Here is a 16,095-nt window from a genome sequence, read left to right as displayed (position 1 = left end):
ATGGGATTTAGGGCTAGATTTTCGTTTCAAAGAGAAATGAGACTCGGTAATTTGCACAAGGAGAAGAAAGAGAGAATTGAAACGGGACGGTATCAGCGAAAGCAGCGGTATGAAAAATGAACAAAGCAAACTTAAATGAAATAGGAATACTCAATTCCGTGTCTTGTTGCTCCTTATCAATACATTGCTACTGAATTTTCTACTGTCACCTCTAGCACGATCATCAATTGTTACAGAAGCTGAAACTCCCTTGCCACGTCCACCCAAGCATCTTCCGATATTAATATTTTTGAGTATCTGGGAACGTCTATTCATACCACAGACACCAATATTTTGCAACTTAAATTCTCGGTCACAATATTTTTCTCTTTAAGCGAATGAATGAAAAAACCGCAATATTACAACCAGTCCTTGCTAGAACCACCGACTGGAGTCCAAGAGATGCTTGTTCGTATTGATTAATCATTAGACTAGTACACGCGATGTAATGAATGCATGCTTAGACGAGTTTTTCCTTGACAAAGAAACCTAAGCGAGGTTAGTACGACGAAAGAGGCAGGGTGAAATAACGCATTAAAAAGGACACGAATATGCTTTTGACGCGCTGTATGATTGGACTTACTCTGGAGATGAGACAATTGCCAAATACACGTAATGACAAGAACGACAATTTGGATGATCGTCCACTTAACCGCTCTAGAGTTTGCCTTCTCACTTGTGTTACGGAAAACAGCCTCACGTGCACGTTGCTGAACTTGCTCTTGACGAATTTCCTTCAGACGCTCATTCAATGCCTCAATACGCTGAGTCAAATCTGTCTCGAAGTTAGCAAAACTGTTATCACAAAGACCAGACAAATGAAAATAAACGAAACCATTTACGGTAACGTCGACACCAGTCTGTATCACAAACCTTGTTCTTCGTCTTCAGAGGAAGCGATTAACTTTGCAGTCGAAGCCGAGTCAAGGTCCACATGGATGCGAATTTTACGATTCGAGAACCAACCGCTACTAACAGGAGCAAAGCAGATCTTGTGGTTACCGGCACCATTTGTAGTGAAACTGAATTTCGAATCGGAACTCAATTTACGGTCGTAGGAAATGTGATTATTTTCAAATTCCTCCTGCAAACAAAAATTGTTAATAAAATCGCAAAACAGAAGCAACAGTCATTCTCTTCATGCACATACCTCTACATAAGCGCGGACCTTTTGGTCAGAACTAACGGCCCAAGCATTCAAATCGTCTTTCCAAATTTCTGCCTTAATTTTACCGCTCACAACGAGATTACGGGGGAGATCCTTAATAAAACATTGAGGTTTCGTTCCATCTGCGTGATAATACACAGCAAATGCCGGTGAAAACAGCAGGAAGCAGAGAAAACCCAGCAGCTGGAACTTCATGGTGCCGTAGGTAAAGGAGTAGCGTTGGAGGTCGGTGCAGCTAGTTGGTGGTGGTAGTAGTTCTAGTTTATGGTGTGGGTGGTAAGCAGAGAGACGGTGCACCTAGCGGTAACAGCTGTGTAGTAGTAGTAGTAGTAGTAATAATTAATAGCGTTAAGTAATAGAAGCTATTAAGTAGAAATGAGCCATTGGGAAACGAATTCTCTGTTATACGCGTGATAAACAAAATTTTTCGGCCTGCCGACGCCTCCTACGAATTAACAATATTATTAAATTTACTCGAACATTTACTGCCTATTGCTCCCAAAATTCAGTTAATTCAATTAATTCCAAATTTGACTCGAAAAAAAACCCACAAAACAATGATTAGATATTTGAATGATACTGTAGTTCAATGAAGATAACAAACAAGTTACTGACCCATCACACACCCAGTGAAAGGTTCCTTTAAAAAGTGACCAAAAGGACAAAAGTTGAGCAAACACAATACCGCATGCTCTGATGAAAAGATAAGCACAAAAGAGAATACACATGCACAGGTCTCAACGATTTTTTTTTTTTTTTTTTGGTCCTCCTACTCCAATTCGGCAGCGGAGGACCAGCGTTTCGCGAGACGTTGGTACTTTTGACGATCACGGTCAGAAACACTAGGCTTTATGTTTCTAAAGGCAAAATTGAAATCAGCCATGGTCACCTGTATCGGCTCAGATGAAGCATGCTCAGTGACTTCAGGTTCATTAGATGCGATGTCCGAAAATACCGCCGACCGTAAAGCTGTTACGGCAGATTCTCGCACCAAAGCAGCCAAATCCGCACCGGAGAAATTAACACAGCGCTCGTCGTGGGCCAGAGTCTCCAGATTCACATCCTCGTGCAAAGGTGTCTTTTTGGTGATTGTTTTCAGAATCTCAGCTCGTTCGTTTGCCGTAGGCAGATCCACGAGAAGTGTCTTGTCTAACCGACCTGGCCGAATCATAGCTGGATCAATTATGTCAGGTCGATTAGTAGCTGCAATCACATACACACCTTTTCGATCGTTCAAGCCATCCAGCTCAGTCAACAAGGTATTGACTATACGTGAAGAGGACTCTGAAAGTGAATCATCACGTCTAGGCACCAAAGCATCAAGCTCATCAAAGAAAATGATACACGGCGCAGAAGCACGGGCGCGCAAAAATACTTGACGGACAGCACGCTCAGACTCACCGACAAACTAAAATAATCGTTAACAGCAAATCACCATCAAAAACAAGAAACTTGCGTCATTTTCTCCACACTTACCTTGTTCAACAATTCTGGTCCACGCACAGAAATAAAGTTCGCCTTACTTTCATTGGCAACAGCCTTTGCCAGCAACGTTTTACCACAACCAGGTGGTCCCCAAAGCAACACACCGGCAGGCGCAGAAATACCCACACTGTGATACAGCTCCGGACGCTTAATAGGCTGAACAATGGCCATCTGCAGCTCGACACGAATCGGCTTCAATGCACCCACATCGGCCCATGTAACATCGGGCACTGTTGCGAAACCCTCACGTTTTGACGAAGGTTGGACTTTAGGCAGTGCTTCCAAAAAGTCATCCTCCGAAATCCGAAGAGGCTCAAGTTCCTCCTCCGTCAACGCATCTGGATGTGAATTAACAAAGTGATGAATGATGGAACTCAGAGAGGGGGGATTCGTTGTATCAAGTTCCATGGCCACATCGTCACCACTGGTCAAATCTTGGTCAATGGAAGGAGTGTTGGGAGATGAAGATGATGCCGCGTCTTTTTGAAGAATGAGTTGCCGATAGATACGCTTGATGGCAACAATTCCAGCTGCCGTTGTCAGCGCCTTTAAATCAGCGCCCACAAAACCAGGAGTACGCTTGGCCAGTTTGCGAAAGTCGAATTCTCCGCTCAAACGGAGACCTCGTGACATAGTGCGCAATATTTTTTCTCGGGCTAATTCGTCAGGGACCGTGAGACAGATTTCTCTGTCAAACCGACCGGCACGACGCAAAGCAGAGTCAAGTGCATCCGGCCGATTTGTAGCACCCATGACAATTACTGGCTTACCTTCTGTTTTTTCAAACGAAAGATCGTCCATGCATGTAAGAAACTGAGCAACAATTCGACGTTCCATTTCACGCTGAGCGCTCTCACGCTTCGGTGTCACGGCGTCTATTTCATCGATAAACATTAAACAAGGAGCCATGCTCTTTGCCTCTTCAAATACGTCGCGGACTTTTTTCTCAGACTCACCAGACATTCCGGAAACGATGGATGGAGCTGAGATGGAGATAAAAGGAACGCCCAGTTCGTTAGCCAATGCATTTGCCAGCATTGTTTTACCACAACCCGGAGGGCCATGGAGAAGAACACCGCGGGGAGGTTGAATACCGGTGAAAAGATAGACTTCTGGGTGCTTGATGGGCATAGCGATCAATTCCAGGACTTCGTTGATGCAGTCGTCCAATCCACCGACATCGTCCAATGTAACGTTCATGGCTGATTCGTACGTTTTCTCTACTCCACGCGTCAGTACCAATTGCCCGCTCTGAATGTAACATACCCTTCGGACGTTTTACAGTAGTCTTACTCCGGCTAAGACGTTCCTTTCTTTTAATGACAGACGAAGTACCAGGAGCCGGAGAGCTCTCCACCGAGCTTCGGTTGCTGTCAGCAGCACTATTCGGGGTATTAGAGCTCCACAAACTCGTGATATTTTTGTTCATTGTGTTGGTATCCTGAATAATTAGTTGAACTGTACACAAAAGGCAAAGCAGCCGACAGAAAACAGAAGGGAATTAGATAAAATGGATACCACTTAATCACCCAACAAGTTTTACCATACCTTTACCGTGATTAAGTCTGTTCTCTCAATTTCTTCATCGTCACTTTCCACAACCACGGTATCGGTGCCAGAAGCCATTGAATCATTATCCTCCTGCTTCATAAAGTCCAAAACTCGTTCAATTGTTTTTTCCAGAAGAGGTTTCTTCATACGACGAAGTGTTAAATCGCGTTCCTGGACGAACTGAAGCGCCCGACGCGTCGTAACTGGCCATTCCTCCGCATTTCCTTGAGCTAAAGAATCTTTCAAGTAGGACAGACGATCGTAAATCCTTTTTTCAAGGTCTCTAGTAAGGGAAGACCCCGACCGCATCGAATTACGCATCGTAGGAGGTGCTTGGCAGAGGGCATCTTCTCCTCAAATCTTGTCGCCATTTTTTGGTGGTGAGTTTTGGACCATATTACTGAACCTTAAAGAGTTTACCGTGGCATAGAACATCTCAACGTCTTATGTCTTAGGAAATCGTTAAGTTACGCTATAACTATGTTCTATTAAGAAGCCCATACTCAGTAGTAGTAGTAAGTAGTAGGGTGAGAGGGGAAATGAACAAATGTAAATAATAGAGGAGTTTGAAATGAATTTCTGTGATCATAAACGGACAACAAAATCAGCATGTACAGAACTGACAAGAAACGTGAGCTGAAACTTTGTCACTAGAATCTCCAAAAAGGTTCATCATACTCTCATCCGCACTTGTCGATTAGAGAAAACAAAACAACAACAGGATAGAGAGCGAGCGTTGAACAATTATGGGCTCTGTTATTACATAGAAGAATAGGATTTTGACGTAAACGTCAAAACAGATCAATAATGGATACGAACGTGCACTAAACAAGCGTTTCGGTCTGGAGGAAACAGAGCATGAACGATACATAACCATACGACAGAATTGCGTAGCACAAGACATCGTTTTGCTTATAAGAAATCGAGCGTTAATGCTCGCGAACCGAACATTTCAAGCGCGAGAGGAGACGAAATTCGATCGCATTCACATAACAAGCCGCCCTTCTTCGGGACAAGGCAAGAAGGACAGCTACTTTTGCCTATCGTATACCGCGTATTTTAGAATAACGCACGAGTTGAATCCTTTAATAATTCGAGAAAAATAGTTACCGGGTGGAACAGAATGTAAGAACTTTTTTTTATGTAAGATGCTTTTTGCTGAGAATGTATGCAGGGAAAAGGTTATAGAAGAAAAGGGAGTAAAGGTATGCATTTTCCTTCTGAATCTTTTGTAAATGAAAATGAAGTGTCGCGACGAAAAAAGCACGCAGACACGCTTGATAAGCAGTGAGGAATGTAAAAGCCGTCATCATAAGTGCCGTTTATTATGTTTTTGCATTTTTTTTTCATCATTAGCCAGAATTACTCGTTACCAAAACCGATCGTGTTCTCAATAGCCATGGTTAACCGATCATCAAGCCGCTCCTTCGATTCGTAAGGCGGTAGATCTAAACGGTTGAAACAGGTGTGGGCAACAGGCAGTTGTTCCGCTGAGCCTGCCTTTTCAATAGTAAACTTCCGAGGACCATCACTACCTTGGAGATCACGGAAACCATTGACGGGAATACGCGATGTTCCGGTAGCAAACTGTAACAGCCTGGAGCGTTTCTCGTTCTCCCAGGATGAAATGATATCCCAAAACCATACAACAACCTGGTCTGTGCTTGTGTACGTACGATACTCTGTATTGGTCTTCCAATCTTCCACATCAACATCAGATATACCGCCAATGAGGAGTTCCAGCTCGCGTTCATCAAATATGTTGATTAATTCTGGGGGTATAATGTCGATGAAGCCGTCGTAAAAAGCGTTAAACTGTTCTTCCACACGTTTCGTAACTCTCCATTGGGTAACCAGTTCGACATATTCTTTTTTATTATCCTCGGTCACCTCAATCTGATCACCATTGGGTTTGAGCTCAACAGTGCGCACCTCGCCAAAGTGATCTTCTTCGGCAATGAAGGTAAGGTCTAGGATGCCAGTAATGTCGTTATCGAGAATCCACTTGAGACTTCGGTAGAACTCTGCATCGATACTCTCCATATCAGCCAAAGTAACCTTCTTCCGCAGGAGCATTTTATAGAGAGAGACAACAAAAAATGCGTCCAAAAAGCGACGATGGAAGATGGCGAGGCCAATTACGCGACCAATGAACTTGAAGTAATTCAAGTGCTCTGGATTAATGCTTGAGTGAGGGTTGATTTGCAGTGTGTAATTGTCAACAGCGGAGTACTCAAAGAGGCAGTAAATAGGGTCAAACATTTTGTGTGATAAGAGGAAAAAGAACTCTCTCGACAATCCACCGTAATCCAAACCATCCTCGCCTTCAAAGCGAATCATAAGACGCTTTTTCAGCTCAATCGGACTTTGCCGCATAATTTCAGCATAGGAATCCTCGAAGATGTGTTCACGACGAACTTTAATATTACATTGCCCAGGAAGAGGTCGCATCGCGGGCTGCGAACGGAAGTACACCAGCTTCCGTCGAAAGTCGCGCTTGTACCGGGGAACGTTTTGGTCGAGTGACGAAGGAAGACGGGGATCGTCCCACGTAGTCGTTTTCGTATTGTGATCCACAAAGTAGACTCGTGCCGTATTCGTTAGCCGCATTTCCCAGCCGCTAGGCAGAGGACCCAAGTGCGAAAGCGACTGGGGTTGCACGAATGCAGCCTGAGCAGATGTAGCGGCATTCGTCGGCCGAACAACTTGAGTGCGAGGATCAACCCAAGTTGTCGTCCGAGTATTATGGTCAACAAAATACGGACGGCCGCTCGGCGTAAAACGCTGCTCCCAGCCAGCAGGAAGGTCTGTAGGTCCAGCCACATTACCGGAGCCGGCGGTATCTGGCAGTGTACGATTTTGGTGCTGTAAACGCTGTGATTCACGCGAGTTGTGCGTACGTGGAACTGTGCTGGATGACGGCCGTGTCCACGTCGTGCTACGCGTGTTGTGGTCAACATAGTAAGTGCGACCAAGCGAATCTGTACGGCGTTCCCATCCAGGCGGCAGCCGTCCGTACTGATCCTCAAAGGGTGACATTATGCTCTGCACCTGACTTGCTGTAGCGGCCGACGGTGCCCGAGGAGTTCGAGAAGCTCGTGCACCCTGAGCGGTAGAAGAGTGAATTGAAGAAGAAGCGGCCGAACGACCATTTTGTGGAGCTGAAAGCCGGGATGAAGCGGGCTGGGGTGTTGACGTACGAGATGAGGTCCCATTAGCAGCAATTCGTGCATTCTGGCCGTTTCCTCGAATTATACAGAGTTTGAGAATCAACTCGCCCTGAACGGACAGGCTGGAGCTGTTGCTTGACTTACGCAGCTGACGAGTGACGAGTGTTTCACGAGAACTGCTCAGATTGACAACCTCCTGCACCCGAAATGTGACCAGACCCAAGAATCCCTGGTCCTTTTTTTTGTAGCGTTTTTGATCAAAGATCCTGACGAGGATTGAGCTCGAGGGTCTTACATTTCTAGAACAATTAGCACGGGAAGAAGGAGGAACGGAGACAACGAGCAAAAGAACAAGGACTTGCAGGAAAGTCAGTCCTGTGCAGCCATGTACGCGTTCATACACGGTATACATGGTGTGCACGGAAAACGAAAGCAGCCAGAAACGGCCCAGTCCCCTTCGTTCTGTGCGAAACCACTTCCAGCTTTCTCAAACAGCCTTGAAACACGCCCAGGACGCGTTTCCAGCCCCTCTCACTCGCTCACGACGTTACATACATGTCAAATGATTCGTTCCAGTACGGATTCAGAGACTTTTTTACAACTTTGGTCGTACGTGTTTGTTCGCCGTCAATCGTCAACACTGCAAAGGGGTCGGGAGTACGGAACAGGTCCCGTTTGCTTAGACCATCGGCGGAAACTATGGAAAACCGTATTTTGCAAGTGTTTTGCTCCATGTAGTTGCGGAATCCTCGCGGAGGAACAGCAATTGGCGACAGGAAACGCTTTAAGCGAAACGGAGCAGTCGGTGTGTTGGGTGGAGGGAGGAAGACAGCTAGCAGGGACTACGGAAGCTATGGCAGCATCGCGCTACGTAAGTTGGTGACGTCAAGAATCGAGTAAGTGCGAAGCGAGCACGTGAATTACACGTGAACAAACACGCGGCGATCACTGACGATTCGTGGGATGATTGTGGTGCATAGTCAGGGGCAGTGGGGTGGGCCGATCGCGGGGGCGGGACAGCCTGCAGGGTCCTCTTCGGTCCTCGCCGGTCCTCTCGTAGGTCCTCGTAGGTCCTCGTAGGTCCTTGGGGAGAGAATGCGAAACCGGGTTCACCCTCGGACATGGCTGCCGTGTCGCACGTCTGCTGTACTGCACTATTCAACAAATCTTTCCATTTACAAACGTCGCTATGAATTGTTCAATTGTTCATTACGCATGTCTTGTTTCGTACCGGAAAGCAGCGAAACCCGTTGGAACAAACTGACGCCGTTTTACACACCAGTCACAGGGACGGCTGGTGCGCGCCAAACATAAACGGCCGAAACAAGGGAACAAGGGGCTGCAGGAGCAGGCCGCTTGAAAGAACGAAGAAAGACGCCCGTTTCCAGGAGTGTATACGGTCGGCACGTCTTGTTTTACTTTTCACGTGCACACGCACTAATACGGGGTATACCCACGACCCCTCCCGCGGTATCCTCCGCGGAAAGCACCGCGTCCACGTCCACGCATGCCGCGGCCTCGGCCGCGACCTCGGCCGCGGGACATGCCGGGGATGTTCATGCGTTTGGGAGTGACCTTGAGAGGACGGTCGTGGAGCATGGAGCCATTGCGTAGCAAGGCGTTGGGGACAACGCTGGGCTCGGCGAACTCGATGTAGGCGAAACCTTTAGGGTGTCCGGTGAACTTGTCGCACAGAATGGTGACGCGGTTGATGGGACCGCACTCGGCAAAGTGAGCCTGCAGCTCCTCTGGCGTCACGCTGTAGTCTACATTGCCCACATACACACTCTGGGCGTCGAGAGCCTCTTTGTCGTTGCGGAGAGCCTCGCTCTCCTTGTCGAGCTGCTCCTGCATTTCTCGCAGCTTCTCGGCTTCGGCCTCCATTTCGGCCACGCGAGCTTTCATTGCCTGCAATTCCTGTGACACGTTAGTATGTGAACGAAGAGCGCGTAGAGGTGCCAGACGAGCATACCTGGTCCTGAACATCTACCACATCTGTGCTTTGGTCGTCGCTCATTTTTGCAGAGGGAGGGTGCGTGGAGTCGACTTGACCGAAGACAGCGGAGGGAAGTCGTAAAGGTCGCCGAAAATGACCGAAAGGTCGCCGAGGCCCGGCCGGTGGGAGAGACAGCGACGACAGGAGGGGGGGAGGGAGAGGGAGCGGAGGGAAACAAGGGAACGCCAACAGACGCGGCTAGAAGGGGCGAGTGGATCAATTTGCCTCCACCTGTTCACCCAACGTCGTGAATGTCGCAGATCGTCGCCATTCGGGGGTTGATCTCAACACAGGCTCGGGACACGGAGAAACGGCGATCATGCCCGGTCACCTTCGGCCACCCCTAAAACACCGACAAGTCTCGGCCTCAGCACTGTTCGGCGACCTTTTCCAAGACCGCACGGACAAGGTCCCCGTTGGCGTCATCGTCAGAGCTCCAGGGAAGATGGAGGCCCACCAGGAAGCGGGTCACGGGAGCAGGCGAGTCGGCCTGCTGGTGGACGAGAAGCGATGCAATCTGACTGGCCAGGAGCTGACTCCACATGAACTTTGGACCCTGGCTGTTGCCGAGAACACATTTGACGTCTAAATCGCTCATAGGCAGCAGGTCACGCACCACCGGCCGCACCATGCTGCGTTGGTGCGCGATTGAGAACTGCTGTGTCAGTCAATTGCCGCGAATAAGCGTCGAGCGTTAGCGAGAAACGAGCAGCAAGATCGCTAGAGAACGCTAGAGATCGGTATAGCGAGTATAGCGAGGTGTAGCGATGCTTGGCGAGGTAGGGCGAGGTGCAGCGCATTGAATCTCGCTGCAGGATACTGCAGCTCGCTAGAACTCTTCACTTTGCCGTGCACCCCGCTGGCGCTCCTTGCAGCTCAGTACGTACCATCTGCCCAACCTTTCCGGTCGTGGACAGCAGCACGACGAAACGATCACCAAACCGCATGGTTACAGCCTGAATCGTGCAATTTCCGACTTGAAAGGACGAGACTTTAGTGGTGGGAAACATTTTCAATGAACCTGATCTTCTCGCGCTCTTTGCTTGGGTTGCGTAGCCAAACGATGCTTTGCCTGATGGATGTGTGTGGTGTCGCTCGGAGACGGTGTGTGTCGACGTGGTTCACAGCGAAACACGAGCGGCCATCGCCAATGCATCTCCAGCAACACCGTTCGCTCCTCCCCAGCCAACCAGCTCGTGCTCCACCTGCATGGACTCTCGTAGCTTCCTCTCTCACCAGTGCTGCTCGCTTTTCCTCCACCTCCACCTCCTCATCCCCACCATCCTCAAAACCCCCACACAAGCGGTCCTCCACTGCAGCCCCCGCTTCCTCCAGCCCAGCTCAGCGACCCCCGGTCATCTGCTTCACCCGCCAGCAGCCGCTGCCTCCGCTTCCGCGGCAATCAGCCGCCTTCCGCAGCGGCCTGCTGCTGGCTTTCTGCATCTGGGCCGGTGCTGCGCTGTTTGCCATCCACTACGGAAAGCAAAACTCAAACGGTACGACGGTGCCATGATGTCATTCTGAGGGCGATCTTCCCCACACTTTCTCCGCGTTTCGCTAACCTTATCTCTAGTGACGCAAACGGTGATGCACAGAGTCCAGCGGTCGCCGGCGGCGCGTTCGCTGCTGGGCGACAACATCCGTTTCACGTATCCGTTTCCCTGGGTGTCGGGCGCCATTTCCAAACGCAAAGGAAAAATCGACATCGCGTTCCATGTCACGGGGTCGCGCGCCAGCGGGATCGTTCATTACACCAGCATAAAACTCGGCCCGGCCTTCAGCTGGCTCGAGGAAAAGTGTCTGCTCACTGTCGGCGACGAAGCCGTGCCAATTGATTAATGAGCTGCCACGACTACCGGCACAGACGAACTTGCGTCTTCTTGCACACTCCAGCCCCCACGTTATCCCACACCATCCCACTGCACCCCGACGAGTATGCGGCAAAGCCGCCTTCCCTTCCCCACATCCCCCACATGCCCATTATCCTTCCCTAGGGCAGCGATAGTTTCTGAACCCTCCAGACCAGCAGAATGAACGACTCTCAGTCTACCGAGCCCAGCACGCCCAATCTGCCCAAACGGCCTCCACATCCTCACGAAAATGCGCGACAGACGCTGAAGGAAGCTTTTCCCAACACCGACGTACGTCCCTGGCCGTCTAGGGCCGCAATTCCTCTTACTAACGGGGTTCCCTTGCAGGATGCAGTCATTCGAGCCGTTCTGGCCGCCAGCGGCTACAAGCTTGAGCCAGCATTCAACGCGTTGTTAGGTACGATGGTTTCCGGGAGATGAACAGTGAGCTATCGACAAGGCGTGAAATCGACGTATGCTCCTGCATGTGGACAATGTAGAACAGCGTGTGTCCGGCAACCTCAGTCGATAGCTTGCTTCTAAATCTCACTTTCGAAAACACCATCAACTAACTCGGTTTCACAGGCTTCAATGATCCAAAGGTTGCCGAAGAATTGGAAGCAATGACTCTGGAAGAGACAACAAGCACAAGTGCCACAACTCCAAACGGTTCCACTGTTCTTTCCGAAAAATCGACTCCTTCGACCACCGCTGGAACGGAGACACGCCCTGCTCCCGAGGACGAGGCCAAGCTCCGTCAGCGCCAATACGAGGAAGACGAACGTCTAGCACGTAAACTTGCACAGAAGTACGAACGAGAGGCTCGTCGGAGTGCTCTTGCCCGCTCTACCAGAGCTGCTATGGGCTACGACGGAACGGTGCCATACGGCAACGTTTCAGGAGCAGCTGCTGTGCCGGTGATGCAACAGAGATCTCCTCAGTCGCAGCAAAGTTCCCGCCGAGTCACGAAAAGAGCGGTCTTTCTTTGACGACGACTTGCCAGTGCTCAAAGAGGGAACATATCGCGTGAGTTCCCAGGCCATCAAACAGCGTAGCATGGCTTGGATGGGTCGACTTCGTGCACGTATCGAGGAAGAATTCAAACAAGGATACGGACGACTCGGATGACGAGATCCCGTACGGACCCAAGTCCTCAGAGGTCGATGCCTCGTCTGTGACCGCCACTACCGCGTATGCCGTTTCCACACAGGCAACGCGGTCCCGGCGGACTCCGTCCAACGCTGCTACTGATGCAGCAGCACCTCTCGAGTCTGCATACGAAACGCCTCCGCGGGTCCCTCTTCGTCGGAAAACACCGCAAATGCTTCCACCTTATGAAACAGATCCCTACATGCTGAGTGAGCATGACTTTGACCAGCTTCGGAGTCTCGAGTCATCTCGTGGCGATACAAAATCCCAGACTCCCTCCATCCTTTCTCTTTCTTCCCGTCGTCCCCGCAAGAGTCTCGAGGAGCAGATTGTCGAGCATGATGCCGAAGTCGTTCCCAGTGATGCTTTCGCTTTGGACGAAAGTGATGCCGAGAGCGAGGAAGACCGGGCGGGCGAGAGAAAACAGGAGCAGGAGCAGAAGCAGAAGCAGGAGGAGAAGGGCAAGAAGCAAAAGGAAGAGGAGATTGAGGTTGGAGGCAAGACCGAGAATAAGGAAGCCGCTAACATTGCCGCGGACCAAAAGAATCCCGAGAGCAAGAGCGAGACTAAGGCGGCGAAGGACGAGGGTGAAGACAAATCTGACGCTGTGAAGGAGCCCAACACCGAAAAGGATTCCAAGGACGAGGAAAAGACAAACACTACGGCCAAAGCGGACACCAAATCTGTTCCGGAAACCGTGTCTGAAAAGACCAAGGATGAAACTGGTACTACTGAGACTTCATCCTCTCCCGACAAGACTGGCCCTGCTGCTCAAAAGAAGGAGGCTGCTGCTGCTGCTGCTGCTACTGCTGCTACCCCTTCCAAGTCTACGGACTAAGCGCATCTTTTTCTTACAACTTCGCTGTACCTACGGAAACACACTTTTACTTTTTCCCGATATGATGAATATGATGAACCATGTCTTAAGAGATTTTTTTAATGTTTGCTAAGAGGTGTGAAAGCTTAGAGTTTCGTGAAATCGTCAAGAACTGAAGAGCAAGAAAAAAAGCAACGGACAACTTGGGAACAGAGAGACTGACTTCGTCTTTTGTTCTAAGAAAACTCTTACATTCCACAGACCCACCCTCTCCCTCTCAATCATCGAAAACACACAATTTTAACTGCACTCAAAAAGAACTCAATTGCTGCTATGAAAAAACTACAAAAAATGTACGAAGCATTCGGTCATCACGAGCCATTCTGCAAAAGCAACGACTTCACGATGGTTTTAAGCTATGACGCTGGTCAACCCAGCTTGATCTGCGCCACTCCTCACAAGAGGAAGTCGACCATATCAGCACGAACTGCAGGACCAAATTTGTCCTACAAACTCAACTGTTGGAACGACACCATGGCGACTTTATTTTTTGTGAGATGGTTTTTGGAGGAGTGTTTCGTGCCCTTTTATACACCAAATAGCAGTCACAGACAACCAATCAGCGAAAAAGGCGACATGAAAAGGGGCGCGCCGAACGATGCTTCGACGCGTCGGCGAAAAAGGTCGGCAATTCGCGTCAAAGAAGTCAGAAACTACAGCTTCAACGACAAAACGGCGCTTCCAACATTGGTCAGTTTTCTCTCTGGTTGGATTGCTGCGTTGAGTCTGCTTTTGCTTTCCTGTGGGGTTGTTCAATTGCCCTGGGGTCCTATCTGCCCACCTATTACCTCATTCGCTTCTCTCGCCTATTAGAGTTATCAGATCCACCGGATCAACATCTGATAAAACTAATTGGGTTTGCAAAACACAACTTGCCAAGTGCGAACCAATTTTGCAGGATTCTCAAGTCGAAACGGTTGAACAGTAGCCTACGAATTGCTTAGGAAGCTCTGATTGCTTTGTTCCACCGCGTCCCTCTGTTTGTACATTTTCCCGCCGTCTCTTTTCTCCCTGTTTCAACTTATCACCTATCGTACATTGACGATTGCACACACGTGGCATCTCTTGCTGTTTGCATTTGTGTATTCAATTGTGCTTTGAATAGGGCTGCCTTCTTCATTTCCTCCTTACATTCATTTCTCGTTTTACTTGTCCAGGTCTCTCATAATGGCTACTACTAGCAGTACTTCGAGAGCAAAAACGAGGGCAAGCTCGAAAACTCACACATCATCCAACAAAACACCTCCCGCTGCTTCTCCATCTCCCTCAGACCCTTCTCAGTCCACGGCAGGCAACGAGGTTGTGCCTCAAATTCGCATATCGAAACACTATGTGCTGCCGCCACGTCCCAAGCCTGGCAGGAAACCCGCTCTGGACGCTAATGGTCGACGAAAAACGGTGATCAAACCAAAACCATCTCTCCGCTCCGCAAGGCCTAATCCTTCCTCCTTGGAAGGGGCACAGTTCCTGCAGCGTGAACGCCAATATCAAGCTATCATCGATAATCTGCAGCAGGAGAAGCAGAGTTTGATTGAGCTTGTTGAGGATTTGAGACGACAGCTTCAGCAACTCAATGCTGGAGCGGCAACTCCTGAACCAGAAGTTCATAGTCCAAATCTCAAGGAAGAGTCGCTGCATGCTGGCTCGCATCCCCATTCCTCCCATGTTGAAAACTACCAAATACAAAAGCTGAACGTCCCTGTCCAACCTCCGTGCACCAGTAAGTCCGTGTACACCGAGGTGCCCATTGAACATAATCCTTATGTTTATCTTGGACAGAGCAAACGCTTCTGCTCCTCGCATCCATCCACTGCACCCCAAAGTCCTCGCGAGAACAGTCTTTCTGTTTTCCCTGTTGATGCGGCCCCTCAACGAGTAGCCTTAGTGCAATCACCCAAGGCGAGCGATTCGTGTTCCAACAAACGCCGCCCAATGGAAATTGATTTTACCACTAACGGCGCTGTGGCCAACGAGTACGTTCGTAAATATGGTATGTGCACTGGACTCGATCGCTGCATCTATAGCACAAACGGACCTATTCAATCCAAACAGAGTTCGCCCTGCTCGAATCAAACACAACCTGCTCAAGCAGAACCGGCGGTCACTGATGAAACGAAAGCCCACGCAAAAATCCTTATGGAACTGCACAATTCTGTTGCAACGAATAGCAATGACAGCACACCCTTTACCGTACAGACGACTTCTTCGAACTCGGCATCAACAGTAACGTCTTCATCCATGCCAGTTTCTGTTTTTCAACAAGATGGTCCAAGCATCAAGCTACCGCCTATTGAACCCCGATGTACGACAACCATCCAGTATCCTGATCGTCGATGTCCAACCTGTCATAAAAGCTCCCCAGCTTTAGACTTTTGTCGTAAACTGGCTCAAACAAGCAAGCCGCCGTACGCTTCTAATCTCCCCATTGCTTGTCAGTACATGCCTTCCGGACAAGAACACCAGAATGGTTTGGGTCTTGAAGGCTTAGCTACTACTCAAACATCCTCCCGCTCGATAAAACTGGACGTTCAGCAACTCGTGAACGGATTGGCTTCCAGCTCAAACTCGGTTCAGAGTCCGCCTCTTGACTCGCTTCCGAATCACCATTGAATGGTCCATCACCTTCCTTGCTCATGTGTGATACTGAGGATGGGAGCCATTTTCTCTTCCCTTAATCATTTCGTCTACTCTTTTCAAACTCGTTTCGTTTGTTCAACGCCGATGCCTTCCGCCCTTATTCCTCCTCACTGTTTACCATTTTGTTCGTGCAAGTCGTCATAAGCTTTTCTAATGATCTGTTTATGAAAATC

The 16,095-nt window shown here is 49.2% G+C and overlaps 8 protein-coding genes across 8 annotated transcripts; 3 read left to right on the top strand and 5 right to left on the bottom strand.

Moving 5' to 3' along the window:
- Positions 1–199: 199 nt before the first annotated feature.
- Positions 200–1,583, bottom strand: SJAG_04598 (COPII vesicle coat component Erp5/Erp6). Its single transcript, XM_002175652.2, has 4 exons — positions 1,190–1,583; positions 913–1,123; positions 623–814; positions 200–528 (listed from the first exon to the last, which is right to left on the bottom strand). Exons 1-4 carry the CDS (start codon positions 1,400–1,402, stop codon positions 500–502), a joined length of 645 nt encoding a protein of 214 aa, XP_002175688.1. The 5' UTR covers positions 1,403–1,583; the 3' UTR covers positions 200–499.
- Positions 1,584–1,613: 30 nt separating this feature from the next.
- On the bottom strand, positions 1,614–4,607 carry SJAG_04599 (AAA family ATPase Rix7). The gene is made up of 4 exons (XM_002175653.2): positions 4,241–4,607; positions 3,959–4,133; positions 2,684–3,915; positions 1,614–2,615 (listed from the first exon to the last, which is right to left on the bottom strand). Exons 1-4 carry the CDS (start codon positions 4,562–4,564, stop codon positions 1,977–1,979), a joined length of 2,370 nt encoding a protein of 789 aa, XP_002175689.2. The 5' UTR covers positions 4,565–4,607; the 3' UTR covers positions 1,614–1,976.
- A 106-nt stretch (positions 4,608–4,713) lies between these two features.
- Positions 4,714–8,278, bottom strand: SJAG_04600 (HECT-type ubiquitin-protein ligase E3 Pub1). The gene is made up of 2 exons (XM_002175654.2): positions 7,969–8,278; positions 4,714–7,712 (listed from the first exon to the last, which is right to left on the bottom strand). Exons 1-2 carry the CDS (start codon positions 8,145–8,147, stop codon positions 5,606–5,608), a joined length of 2,286 nt encoding a protein of 761 aa, XP_002175690.1. The 5' UTR covers positions 8,148–8,278; the 3' UTR covers positions 4,714–5,605.
- A 267-nt stretch (positions 8,279–8,545) lies between these two features.
- Positions 8,546–9,503, bottom strand: SJAG_04601 (poly(A) binding protein Pab2). The gene is made up of 2 exons (XM_002175655.2): positions 9,386–9,503; positions 8,546–9,330 (listed from the first exon to the last, which is right to left on the bottom strand). The coding sequence occupies exons 1-2, from the start codon at positions 9,428–9,430 to the stop codon at positions 8,851–8,853; spliced, it is 525 nt and encodes a 174-aa protein (XP_002175691.1). The 5' UTR covers positions 9,431–9,503; the 3' UTR covers positions 8,546–8,850.
- Positions 9,438–10,759, bottom strand: SJAG_04602 (hypothetical protein). Its single transcript, XM_002175656.2, has 2 exons — positions 10,297–10,759; positions 9,438–10,064 (listed from the first exon to the last, which is right to left on the bottom strand). Exons 1-2 carry the CDS (start codon positions 10,417–10,419, stop codon positions 9,777–9,779), a joined length of 411 nt encoding a protein of 136 aa, XP_002175692.2. The 5' UTR covers positions 10,420–10,759; the 3' UTR covers positions 9,438–9,776.
- SJAG_04603 (inner membrane protein) lies at positions 10,560–11,248 on the top strand (the record flags this gene model as incomplete). The annotated part of the gene is made up of 2 exons (XM_002175657.1): positions 10,560–10,905; positions 10,983–11,248. 2 exons carry the CDS (start codon positions 10,560–10,562, stop codon positions 11,246–11,248), a joined length of 612 nt encoding a protein of 203 aa, XP_002175693.1.
- A 191-nt stretch (positions 11,249–11,439) lies between these two features.
- On the top strand, positions 11,440–13,246 carry SJAG_05335 (CUE domain-containing protein; the record flags this gene model as incomplete). Its single annotated transcript, XM_002175658.2, has 3 exons — positions 11,440–11,677; positions 11,845–12,051; positions 12,291–13,246. The coding sequence occupies 3 exons, from the start codon at positions 11,440–11,442 to the stop codon at positions 13,244–13,246; spliced, it is 1,401 nt and encodes a 466-aa protein (XP_002175694.2).
- Positions 13,247–14,452: 1,206 nt separating this feature from the next.
- On the top strand, positions 14,453–15,895 carry SJAG_04607 (CCAAT-binding factor complex subunit Php4; the record flags this gene model as incomplete). The annotated part of the gene is made up of 1 exon (XM_002175659.1): positions 14,453–15,895. One exon carries the CDS (start codon positions 14,453–14,455, stop codon positions 15,893–15,895), a length of 1,443 nt encoding a protein of 480 aa, XP_002175695.1.
- Between the last annotated feature and the right edge of the window lie 200 nt (positions 15,896–16,095).

Source organism: Schizosaccharomyces japonicus (genome assembly GCF_000149845.2).
Source record: "Schizosaccharomyces japonicus yFS275 unplaced genomic scaffold supercont5.3, whole genome shotgun sequence".
Classification (NCBI taxonomy): domain Eukaryota; kingdom Fungi; phylum Ascomycota; class Schizosaccharomycetes; order Schizosaccharomycetales; family Schizosaccharomycetaceae; genus Schizosaccharomyces; species Schizosaccharomyces japonicus.
This window is presented reverse-complemented; position numbering and strand designations above follow the sequence as displayed.

Coding starts and splice junctions, on each gene's coding strand:
- SJAG_04598 (XM_002175652.2), bottom strand. CDS start 1,402: ATGAAGTTCCAGCTGCTGGGTTTTCTCTGCTTCCTGCTGTTTTCACCG. Junction 1,124..1,189: donor AGGTCCGCGCTTATGTAGAG/GTATGTGCATGA, acceptor TTTTGTTTGCAG/GAGGAATTTGAAAATAATCA. Junction 815..912: donor CTCTGAAGACGAAGAACAAG/GTTTGTGATACA, acceptor ACTTCGAGACAG/ATTTGACTCAGCGTATTGAG.
- SJAG_04599 (XM_002175653.2), bottom strand. CDS start 4,564: ATGCGTAATTCGATGCGGTCGGGGTCTTCCCTTACTAGAGACCTTGAA. Junction 3,916..3,958: donor TACTGTAAAACGTCCGAAGG/GTATGTTACATT, acceptor TGACGCGTGGAG/TAGAGAAAACGTACGAATCA. Junction 2,616..2,683: donor GACCAGAATTGTTGAACAAG/GTAAGTGTGGAG, acceptor CGATTATTTTAG/TTTGTCGGTGAGTCTGAGCG.
- SJAG_04600 (XM_002175654.2), bottom strand. CDS start 8,147: ATGGAGCAAAACACTTGCAAAATACGGTTTTCCATAGTTTCCGCCGAT. Junction 7,713..7,968: donor TGGAACGAATCATTTGACAT/GTATGTAACGTC, acceptor TAATTGTTCTAG/AAATGTAAGACCCTCGAGCT.
- SJAG_04601 (XM_002175655.2), bottom strand. CDS start 9,430: ATGAGCGACGACCAAAGCACAGATGTGGTAGATGTTCAGGACCAG. Junction 9,331..9,385: donor TGGTAGATGTTCAGGACCAG/GTATGCTCGTCT, acceptor AACGTGTCACAG/GAATTGCAGGCAATGAAAGC.
- SJAG_04602 (XM_002175656.2), bottom strand. CDS start 10,419: ATGTTTCCCACCACTAAAGTCTCGTCCTTTCAAGTCGGAAATTGCACG. Junction 10,065..10,296: donor CCGGAAAGGTTGGGCAGATG/GTACGTACTGAG, acceptor CTGACACAGCAG/TTCTCAATCGCGCACCAACG.